Raw genomic sequence first — 12,385 nt, forward strand, 5'->3', positions numbered from 1 at the left:
GGCCACAGGGAGAACTTGCTAGAGAAGGGAGCTTGCAGTAGTGAAGCCAGATGTTCAACCAAGTGGCATTCTTCAGACAGGTGGAATGGTAGAGAGCATGAGGGAAACTCATAACAGCCGAGGAGGAGGGGAAGGAGCCCTCCCTCCCCCAATAAACAGTGGAAAAACCAATCCATGTGCCAGAGAAATAAAAACAAAGCATCCAAGCCGGTGCTGGGGAAGAAAAGGCCTTTTGTGAATAGATTGTGTGGTTCATGATATTGTTGCTGCAAGTCATCGGAAGAAGGTCCCCTCTTCCTGTGCTGAGGGCATGTCCAATGCCAAGCCTCTTTCTAGCAAGTAGGAATGCCCTCATCAGGAAAGGAGTCTCCTGCACTATAATTAAAGCCCCGTTTTATCTTACATGTAGAGGTAATAACAAGAATGAGCATGGAGATACTGAGAGATAACTCCATCCCCACAGAGAATGTGATGTCTGTATGTATGTTCAGGTGTCAGGAGGTTGGAGGAGTGGGGCATTACACCTGTACATTAAAATGTTATTGATTAGGCAATTCCTTCAATTACATCATATCTTAGATATATATCATGTCTTAGATAATATGAAAAGTTAGTGGCTTGATCTCAGTATACTAAAAGCTTCGCTTTTGAAAGACAGTGAACTTCTGCTGAGAAAAATTTAAAAGTGAATTTTTGGAGAATTTTACCCATACACATATGTAGAGAATATAAATACTATTTTCATATCAACCTTTGAGGCTACAAAAACACCTATAAACATTAATTGAGGTGTTTTCCCATCAATATCACTGATGTGGAAAAGGAAAAAGCAAGCAAATGCCTCTCTAATAATCTTCATAGTGTCTTTTTTCACTAATGTATAGTGCTCCATTGTGTTGTTGTATGTTGTTATTTATGTTCATGGGAACTGAGAAAGATAAATGATTAGTTTTTACTGTTGGCATATGCTTTGTGTATTCCTCTTATTTATTTCTCTGTCTCTGCCCACTGATTTGATTAATGACCAAGTTCATGACTTATGTTATTATGCTTGCTTTTAATGATTCGTACAATAGCGACTATGTGCCAAAGAAACCCCAAGAAAACAGAAGCTCAGAGAAAAAGCTGGGCTGGGTGTGAGATAAATGAAAACATTATGAGTACGACTTGAGCAAAATCCTGTCCTCTTTTGTCTTTAACTATACCTGGCATCACGGTGGATGTGGTGGCCTCAGAACCTCTCAAACAGGTTGAATCATTTGCCAAATGCTGTGTCATCCGTGGCACACTGTCTTTAGGCGTGACTGTTTCCATAGATGCTGGAGGAGGTCCTGTTTGACATTGCATCTTGGGATTTCACAATCTTGACTTGCATTATTTGGCGACTGCCACCCCTGAAGCAGATTTCTCCAGGTTGAGGGGTGTGTCTCCATGAGTTTCATTTGGACAGATCATTCATTGCTCCCAACTTCCTTGCTTAGTGAATGTCAGCTATTATATTTGTGAAGATATTTAGAGATGCTGTATTTATTCCCAGAGGAGGTGACACAGGCAGAAGCTGGAGTGAGGAGAGAGAAGGAGAACAGAATGAAATACTAGTAATAAAAACTGCACTGAAATTTTAAAAGTGTCTTAAAGTCATCTTTATAAGGAACTTATCAAAGATCACATGGGCTTGGTAATGGATCAGGAGGTCTGTGTGCAATTTGGGTTGAAAAGGAAATCTAAAATACTGGTGTAAGGGTTGGAAGAAATAACAGATATTTATGATTTAAGTTTCCTCGGTGTCTTTGCTGGTGAACACTGGACCCTTGTGTTGGTGCTCAACGACTTAGAAATGCAACCAGTAAGCAAGCTGTCCTCCCTTGGAGCCTGGCTCCTACCTAAATGAAGTGTAAAAGTAAGCAGACAGTATAGACAGACACTCACAAGCAGGCTCGTTTCCGCATGGCTGATGTTGCAGTGGCACAGAAAACATGCTCATGGGAACATACAATTTTGGTTTTGAAAGGGTCTCTTTAACATTCTCCTCCTTCTCTTTATTAACCTCCAGCCTTTTGACACTGGCTTCTACAGTGAAAAGAGGCTCTTTAGAGAGAGAAACTGTCCTACAAGGACACAAAGAAGGCCACAGCCAGAGCTTGTCTGTCACTTGGATAAAACATAGCGAAATGATAGGACTTCGAGCTTCATTTTCAAGATACAAATCAAAAAGAGACTAGCCAAAGAGGAGAACTTAACCCAGAAGATAGAGGAGGTAGGCTGTTCTTCAAGGCTGATTTATTTGGCCCATCTGAATGGGGATGGCCGAAGCTCTGCCTAATGATTGTTTGGCCATGTTTCTGAGGACACTGCTGTAGCCTGATCATTCTGTTGAAGAATTGGACACTTCCTGAGAGTTAATTTCCAGTGCTTTGGATGACAAAAAGTCTGTGTAAATATTCTGGGACGTGCCTGTCCCCCATTTTTGTAATTTGTTTCACAACTCATCATGAGAGTATGTGATATGTTACTCAAAAGCTCCTCTTATGCTGTGGGAAAACAAAACAAAACAAAAACAAAAGCAAGGTTGGCACTATATGCTTTGTTTCTGGTTCACTCAATGAATGGTTCCATATTTCCCTTGGGTCTGCATCTTGCTGCTTTATCCCTCTACTCCCTAAGTACTCGACACTGTCCTAAACTGGAACCCATCATCAAGGGAGTCAAATTCTTACATACAGTCTGCATTTGTGCTTTTGCTCATGTTTACAAACATATCTGTTATCACCTTTGAACTTGGCCCAGAGATGTCATCAGCAGTAAACTTGCCAATGCCTCACCCACTCCCTTAGTGGGCATTGTGTTCCTGTCCACTGAAATGACTGTAACAGGGCAGATGAGAGCGATAAAGGTCAGTAGTGACGCTATCACAGTTTACGTGTGTCCCTTCTGATCCTTGCAAAATAAAGAGACCCTTTGGGAACATCGGAACTTCAAGACCAATTAGTGGAAATGATGCTTCTTGTGTTTGGGCATTAAATACCAGGCAGGGTTCTCTTTAGGCGGCTGATGCTGGCAGGGAAAGAGGTACCGACCTAATTACTCTTCCGCAAGAGCAAAAAAATGCCTTTTGAATGCCTCTTTGGCAAATATGTCTCATTAAGGACAAAAACCAAACACAAACCCTCTACGAAGCAGAAATTAAGATGATAGGTAACTTGTGGCCAGGAGACTTTCTGTACCACTGTGGGAAATTAAAACAAAGTTTGGGAGTACCAGGGGATGGTTTGTTTTTGTCGAGCGTCTTTCCTGTAGCCTTAGTGTTATTATGGGACCAACTTTACTTTCTTCGTCATTTTGGCTCTGTTTCAGGGACTACGTTGCTCTTGTCTTCCATTGTATGGGTGACAGTGGGGTTTCTCCCATTCCATCTCAGCAGAATTTCTAACCAAAAAAAAAAATCAAGAAATTCTCTACTGGGAATTTTAATCAAATAGAAATTTAATTTTCATAGTGATTTGGGAAATAGATTTAAAACATTTTTTAAAGATTAATTCTATTTTTCAAAATTTTATCCAACTTATTTCCTATCAGATTTTAGAAGAGATGAGTCAATTTATGACTAGTTTTATAAGGCTTATAAAATCTGACCAATGGTTTGCTCACACTTAGGCTTATATATCATAAATGTATCTCTCTCTCTCTCTCGTGTGTGTATGCTAATTTTGTTCTGCTGGGGCTCAAATCCAGGGTTTTATGGATACTAGTCAAGTGCCCCAGCACACTTCATTTTATTAGTACCGTTAATCTTACATATGTATTTTCTCTAGCCTGTGACCTTCATGAATAAGGTGTTCATACGTGACTTCCTAATGTGCACAGCTGAAGAACAAAGTAAAGAGGATTGATCTCATTTCTTTTATTTGCTGGTTAGCTGAAATAATTAAGAACAGGTCAACGATATTTGTGTTGACTACAGCAGTCTCTGGTGACAGGGTAGGGTTCCTGTTTCTGAATGAATGTGCTTTAGTGGATTTGTCCATCACCTGACTGCGCTCACTGTATGACAAGGTTGCTATTCAGTGTAAAAGTCTTCCCTGATTTAGGATTATAGCAACCAGAATTTATTCAATAATTCACTCCCTAAAGCTTTCAAGATGCATATTTTCCAGAGCAATGGAATGCTAAACACCTCCACCACCAGGGATATTAAGAATCTGTTGACTTCCCTAAATTTCAAATTTAAAGTGTGTGATACTTATCCTTCATTTTCTAAGGTAATCTAGAAACTAAAATTTCTTTGTTTTGTGAAGGGTTGTATGGCAGAACTGTCCGTTGTCTCGAAGAAGTGACATGCTCTTAAACTTTCCAAGGAAATTTACTGCAGGTAACAAGAGATCATCTGTAACTAAAATATTAGATCAGATTGTTCCGGTGAATAGTCAGGAATAACACAATGATCAACAGGTCTGCTTGGGAACCAGGGAGACCCAGGCCTGTTTATCAAGACCACACAGTTGTTCACAGAGCTCAACGATGACTCCCACATGCAGATGGATGCTTTCACCCAGAATGAATCCTCTAGTCTGCAGGACAGAGATTATTTCCTCCCATGAAAATTTTCTGATCCAACAAGTAGTCTCTACAACATGCTCATCAGAGCACATCCCCGCCTTCTTATCACAGGCCATTGAGGATCAACATCGCACAGCCAGTGGCATTCAAAGCAGTCCTGGCACCAGTGCACGGTGCGACGGGAAGTCATAAGTCATGGCAAGCCCCTTTATAACCTTATTTAGGAGCAAGTGTCAAGAGTCCCCACGACTTTAAAGCTCAACAATGCCTAAAATGTGTGTCTTCCTGCCTAATGTGTTTTTCAGTGCTTCAAAGAGCAGTGTAGAGACCATCTGGTCAGAGGAGAATTATGGGAATTCTCTATCTGGTTGATTGTAAAATAGCCAAGATGATCCATATAAGTAACTTTCTTCATAGTTGTGACTGAATCAAAATATATTTATTTAAATCACATCTAAGAAGCAAGACTATGATTTTTAAGATGTCTTTTGGACCATTACTAGTATCTATTTCAAACCAGTCCTGAAAGCTTCAAGAAGAACGAGAAAGAACTTTGATTCCTTCCCTAAGCGAAAATCTCCTGAGTGTTCTACATCTGTGTACATCTTTTCTCTCCGGCAATTCCCTTTTAAGTAGCTTCAATTAATGGTAGTTCTATATGGGACTATATTTATATGAGAAAGATATGTAGATCCAGTTGGAAGTGTTTTGTAATATTAAGGATAGTATCTAAAAATCAATTGTTCCATTGTAAGCTATTCCTAATGGTATTAGCCTTGATTAAACCATTCTAGAGGGAGACTCATTCATGTTAATTCTGAAGTAAGTAACTGACTCTTTTCTGTTGCCTGCTTTTTATTATCAATTTACAGATCCAAAGGCTACTAGCTTTCAGTATTCTATGTTCAATGATTTAAACCAAGGGCTAAGGGGTTCATAGGATAATTTCAGTCACCATGCCTTGTATCTGAATGATTATCATTCTGAAGGATTTGATAATAAATTATATGACAGAAAAGCTCAAGGTTTGGGTCTTCCAATATAGAAGTGTAAGAAAAACCCCAAAATATATAGAAAGTCAGAACTTAGCTAAAGTCAGATTGTGGAGTAGCTCTTTTTCTTGTTAGTTTTTGCTTTTCAGGGGCAGCTCTGAGATTCTAGCAAAAACATACATATTGTGAGCAGTACCCACAAGAACCTACAGAGATCATACCATGCATGCTGAGGGGAGCATAAATCTCTTTCTCAGAACAATTTGCACTTTTTTGAACATATGATTTCCCAATAGTGGCAGTATGCCTTATGTGATGGGTGCTGTCCACAGTGGCAGCTCTTACCCCCACAGAGTCATTAATAGAGTGCCTCTACTTACTTCCTCATCCATGGCCCACAGAAGGGAAGCAGGCATGATTGCCTAAATTTCCGGGTGGGAAAGCATGGACAAGGGCAAGTGGGAGGAACCCTACTCACAAAGGGTGGTTTAGAGATTGTCCAGCTTTGCCCAGAGACAGAACTGATTCACTGGTTAATAGTAAAGGACTTACACTGGGTGCGTGAAATGGCTCACCGGGCTTCCAAGTCTGATGAGATGAGTTTGAACTCAAGGACCCACATGGTGGAAGGAGAGGACAGCTCCAACAAGTTGTCCTCTGAGCTCCACAAGTGCTGAGAATGACACACACACACACACACACACACACACACACACACACACAGACACACACACACACACACGCACAGAGAGAGAGAAAGAACAAATAAACAAATAAATATATTAAATTATTATTTAAAAGAGGAGAAAAGAGAAAACAAATTAAACCCATATGTGTGAAAACTCAGGTCTTGCCTGCATCTTTTAGGCTTCAGAAAGAAGGCAGTCCATTCCAAAAATGAGATAATTTATCTTAAAGTGGGCCATTTACTTTTAACTTTTAAAATGAAGTCAATTAATCATTCATTCTATAGTGTTTGTTAGGCATTGACAGGAAAGTGAGAGTGGCAAAGAACACCAGAGTCGACTTAATTATGAAAGCAGTTCCCTCCAGTGTCTTCAGAGATGGAAAGAATTACCTCCAATGAATAGCCAGAATGGAAGACTTCTTTTATACTTTCATTTTTTTCTTGACCATTCTTTGGATTACCTGACATGACATGACTGGCTTTTACTCAAATCTCTCTCTCTCTCTCTCTCTCTCTCTCTCTCTCTCTCTCATTAGAACCCATTGCATTTAGAGTAAATTGAACTAGTAATGTACTAATACATTTTTTTTTCTTTTTCACCATTAGGTTAAATTGGGTGAAGATGCCCCCAATTCCAGCGTGGTGCATGTTTCCAGTCCTGAAGCAGGTAACAATTATGCCTTGAAGAAGACAGCCGATGGGGCAGAATGCCACCTCCTCGACTTTGCCAGTGCAGAGCGCCCACTGGTGGTCAACTTTGGTTCAGCCACCTGACCACCTTTCACTAGGCAACTGCCAGCCTTCCGCCAATTGGTGGAAGAGTTCTCATCAGTGGCCGACTTCCTGTTGGTATACATTGATGAGGCTCATCCTTCAGATGGTTGGGCAGTGCCTGGGGACTCCTCTCTGTCTTTTGAGGTGAAGAAGCACCGGAACCAAGAGGACCGATGCGCAGCAGCCCAACAGCTCCTGGAGCGTTTCTCCTTGCCGCCCCAGTGTCAAGTTGTGGCTGACCGCATGGACAATAACGCCAACGTAGCTTACGGGGGTAGCGTTTGAACGTGTGTGCATCGTGCAGAGACAGAAAATTGCTTATTTAGGGGGGAAGGGTCCCTTCAGCTACAACCTCCAAGAAGTCCGGAGTTGGCTGGAGAAGAATTTCAACAAGAGATGAATTTTAGAATAGCTGGTTAAATGTGTGATTGTAATAGTGTTTATTATTTTTTTTAAGAAAAACTATGTAAAAGAAGTTGAGAACTGAATCTACTATTTCAACTGAATCCCATTGCCTCACTGAAAGACAGGGATATATACCTGTCAGAAAACATCAACCTCTGAACATTTCAATACTTCCTTTAGTACACAAATGGCATCATGCTAAATAGCAGCCCTGTTACCTCCCTTCTGAGTGAACTGATCCGAGTTGGAGTGGAAGAAACTTTGATGCGGTGTGTGTTCATCCTTGCTTGCAACAGAATTGATTCTGCCCTTTACATGTGTTGGGAGCAGAGGACAACAGTTCCCAGAGTACTTAATGTTAAGGGAGCTATACTACCTATGATCTGATGAACTGTATTGTCTCCGTTTTAGACATCAGGAACAAACCCAATTGGAACCCCCCCCCCCAAATACTTACTTATAATGTGATCATGAAGCAATGTCATGCCCTTAGGTCTGAGGTGTTAGTTCTCACTGTGCAATGCCTGTGTTAGTCTCTATAGCCCAGAATTCCCATATTCCCATATATGTAGAAACCAAGAATGGGTTCCCCAACCTAGGGGGTTAAGATGACATCGGAAACCTGGTAGATGGGAAAGCGCTAGGTGAGAGAAAATGAACTCATCAAACAAAGAAAGAGGGGGCAGAAAGAGGAGAAAACTGCACAGTGTTTTGCCTGGAAGCTGTAGATAAGAGTGTCATTCAGCCACACCAGCATGGAAGCATGCACACAGCTGGAAAGAGAAAGGCGCTGGCTAAAAGTAACACAGGGAGGATGCACATGGAGACAAGATTGTAACAGTACCCTTAGACTGAGAGAGAGTGGGAGATGGGAAGATAAAAACAGGTGAACCTTCTTAACATGGAGATAATTACTTTCTAGAATATACCCATTTCAATGGGTGATACTTGCTAAGGGAAAATCCAGGGGGCCAGGTGCTGCTGAGTTATTCCTGCCAAATTCCTACAGTTACAATGTTACGCTCCCCTCTGTCCGTAATCTCAGAATCACTGTTTTCTCTGGATGCTGAGTGAAGGGTGTAGGAGCCAGGTACCCTAGCTATTCAGTCCCAGATCCTTCCTAAAGTAGGTAAACTCTAATGAAAATGGGTTTCTTCACTTTAACATGAGAACAATTTACTCTGATTATTTTTTCCCATAGTTTTGAAGGCTTATAGGCTTCTTGGTATCACTGGGATCTGGTAAAATAGAATTTTCACTGACATTTGAATTTGCACTTGGGTTTTTTTCTTTAACTAGAGTTAACCCATTGGGTGAAGTTTAGTAACTATGTGCATAACTATGATTATATCTATGGATACATTCCTCTTAAAATAAAAGGAACACAGCTTTACCCACAAGCAATACATAAAGATCACAGCCTCCCCCAAAAATCAGACCAAGTGATATTGTATCATAATTACTTTTTAAATTCAAAGACTTTTAGCTAACAGCATATGTTTATATTTACAGGTCAAATCAATTGGTTTTTATGTCTCTCTCTTTCAATGATTAGATCTAAATTTGAACTACATGGGAGAAGATAATCTAAAGTTAAAGTCATCTTATTAAAAAGCTGTCCCAAATGAGAAAACTAGAAAGTGGGTGTGCGTGGAACAAAAGTATTGCTTTTAAAAATGGCAGCAAGAAATAAGTCAGATCATCAGCCCACATTTGTTTAGACATTAAAGCAGGATTGTGACTATGTTTGGCAGCATCTAAGGATTGCCAGTCCTGTCAGTCATGCCCACAAAGAAACAAAGTAAATTTCGAAAACTGCAGTGGCTTTGGAAAATACAACTGAAGAGAGACTTCTTCAGACTCCTCAAATGTCAAGGCCTGCCATCAAGGCTTATCCGCTATCCCTCGCTGATTTCAGTCTTCAGAATGGTGTTGGGATTTATGTGCCTCCCTAAAGAAGCAAAGTGAAATATTGGTTTCAGAACCTTCACATCGTCGTCCCTGAATGTCCCCTTGGTTTTTCATGTACCACAGTGGAACAGAACGTCAGAGAAGTGGGTGGGGGGATGAGTTTTGGCTAAAGCCACGCTAGGTGTCGGGGGAAATGAGTGATGGAAACAAAGCACCCAGGTGTGCTGTATCTTTTCAGAAAGAGAAGGTTGTATGTGTATACAATTTGTCTTTGGGAGCACAGGCCAGTGGAGAAAGGACGAAGAGGAAGTAAATATACAAAGACATAGTCTGACTGTCAGGGACACAGACATGTTCAGTAGAACATGGCAGAAACACTGGAAGAAAAACTGTTGAAGGGCCCAGGAAGAAGGTGGGTTGGCAGAGCTCAGGAATCTTACACTGTGTAGAATGGGGTGGTCTCCCGGGTAGGATACGCTTGTAATTATGTAACCTATTTATCTCAATGTATATGTCTATGAGTTCCTATGATGTGCCTTTTACAAAATTAAGACGTCATTAATCCAGAGAAGAAAATTCATGCTCAGCTCTTGTGCTCAGTGACACTATTAGGCTGTCAGTACCCACCTGTCTAGTATGCCTTTTATAATGTATATTCCTTCTAAGAGTTATAACTATAATTCTCACAAGGAAATATACGTACATATGCTTATATATTCTTCCAATGATATATATGTATATATATATGTATGTATATCATTGATATATCCAAGATATATATCTTGGAGTTATTTTTCCCAGAACATAAACATTTCCTCCTGTAAGATGTTTACATGGGCATATCAGTTCAGAGTTTTAAACTGAATTGGCCTGACCACTGTTGAAATAGTTGCTCAGAACTTACCCCAGCATCTGGACTTCTCAAACCCTTCGTGTTTGAAAGACATCTTAGTCTATCACTTTAGTTTATGGGTTAGAGGAAATAATCTGAACAATGACTTTCTTAAATGGGCGTGAATAAAGTGCCCACCCAGCAAATGTAGACATCCTTCATACAACGGCAATGAACCTCAGTGGAGGCAGAGTGGTCATTGTTCTTGTTCTGTGCGGTCAGAGTGGCAGTCATGCAACGCACATGTTGGCTTTATTCCAGCTCTAGATCTCCCCTCCTGTGTCTTTACCTCGTTCATAGTTTATGTCCCTGGACTTTTGGTACTATCTGCTTCGAAGTGGTCCTATTGATTTAGTTAACTTCTAATAGTCAGCAGTCTGACTATTAGACTAATAGTCTGATCCCTTTGTCTGAGTGTATTTTACTATTTGGGTTTTGATTGAAATTTACAGAGCACTGTGAGGTCACAGGTAGGGGCTACCCCCCACCCCAGAAAATACTGGAGGAGAAGGATGTGGATGCTACTTGTGATTTTCAGAGAATTCTCAGGTGGATGTAAGCTGTCCTTGGCATGCCCTGTAGCTTCCATCCACAGCAAGAGGGATTTGCTGGTGTCCAGGACGTCTCAGTATGTACTTCACAAGAGGATCGGCCTGGACATTAGCTCCACCTGACCTCTGACTGATGGGTTGGAAAATAACCTTGGATACTGCAGAGGGGGAAATCAGGCTGATTCCGCCCCACTGAATGATATGAACGCGCAGATTAGCACTTCTGATCTTTAGAACACGTCCAGTGTCCTCTCTCTTTAGTGGAAATTGGCTGTGAGTCTTTTAATTTTAGGACCTTTCGTTAGGATGCAGTCCCCAACTAGAACCCAAGGATATTTGGTTATACTCCAATGTCTATTATTGCCTTAAACGTAGAAGCCAAACCCCATTCTTTATGTAGATTCCTAGAATGGTCATAAGAATCACTCACTGCTTGATGACTGTACTGTCTTGGGACTGTCCCGAGTCCCCCTAGGAAAGGAGGAATCTGAGGCTGTATGAACTAGGAAGCTACTGGGTGGGAGGAATTAGCTCCCCCCCCTTCCTGGCTTGGAAAATTTTGAAATGAAACTTCTTATAGTTGGAGGTTGTTGGATGTCAGTGAATTACTTTAGGATAAGCAAGCACCCTGCCTCTTCTTCATGCTGTGTTCTAGATAACGCCAGAAACAAGGTCGCAGACTTGACAGACTCAGCTCTGTTCCAAGATGAGTCTGAACCAGCAGAAAGCAAACACGTACAGATATCCAAACAAGACTTTTCATGCAAGCCAGGACTTGCTGCCTGTCTCAGGCAACAGCACCAGGGCTCTGGGGAGTTTATTTAATATTTACCGAGACTTTGGAGACCTAGCAGATGTTTAATGAAGTCGCTATTTTGACTCAAACTGCCCTCCCCCATCTATCTTGAGAAAAAAAAATTCAAACAGGTAAACATAAAAATGAAAGAGGCCCTCAGAAGGGGATGAGAAATAAATAAAATTCTCTCAAAACTGCTCCAGACCATGCCAGGCGGTTTTTATGTGTCAGGAGTTGGAACGAGAAGACCTATGTACCCAGTACTTGATAACCAAAGCAATTACATGATCTTGGGTAGGGAACATTGGCCAGTTTTGTTTAATTGTGTGTCCGTTGTCACCAGACTGTCTCACGAACCCAGATAACCAGACACCCGAAGGGAGAAACTGAGATGGGCAGAGCTCACTGGTGTGGAAATGATAACTGCCGACGAAAGAGTCACCCGCTCAGTCTGTGGTTGGATGTAGTCACATGAGTCTGCCTCTCCCATCTCTGTCTCCTTGGCAAGGAGAATATTTGGGTCACGATGCGAAGAGTGCTGGGTCAATGCGATGAGAGTGTGTGTGTGTGTCCATCTCTGCTTCTTGGTTGCAGACAAGAGGAAAGCTTTGGGGATTATCAGTAGAAAGAGTGCTGTTCTATCGGTGCTGAGTGGTACGTGTGCTTATACAACTTGTTCTCATGTTTTAATAAACTTTGAATAAAAGAATAGAGTTACTCTTTGGCTCTATTTGTTTATTTTTAAATAGCTTCCTAGACCTCGCTCTGGGCTGAAACACACTCATGGGTGACAAGGAAAAGAGCATCCATCTTTCTAAT

The 12,385-nt window shown here is 41.1% G+C and overlaps 1 protein-coding gene across 1 annotated transcript in view; it reads left to right on the plus strand.

Moving 5' to 3' along the window:
• Positions 1-12,284, plus strand: part of Dio2 (iodothyronine deiodinase 2) — a 199,668-nt gene extending 187,384 nt beyond the window's left edge. The window contains 2 exon segments of the mRNA XM_048449347.3: positions 6,844-7,281; positions 7,283-12,284. Coding sequence (XP_048305304.3) covers positions 6,844-7,281; positions 7,283-7,423 — 579 coding nt within the window. The 3' untranslated portion in view covers positions 7,424-12,284.
• Positions 12,285-12,385: the final 101 nt, after the last annotated feature.

This window comes from Myodes glareolus, chromosome 11 (assembly GCF_982192425.1).
Source record: "Myodes glareolus chromosome 11, mMyoGla1.1, whole genome shotgun sequence".
Taxonomy (NCBI): domain Eukaryota; kingdom Metazoa; phylum Chordata; class Mammalia; order Rodentia; family Cricetidae; genus Myodes; species Myodes glareolus.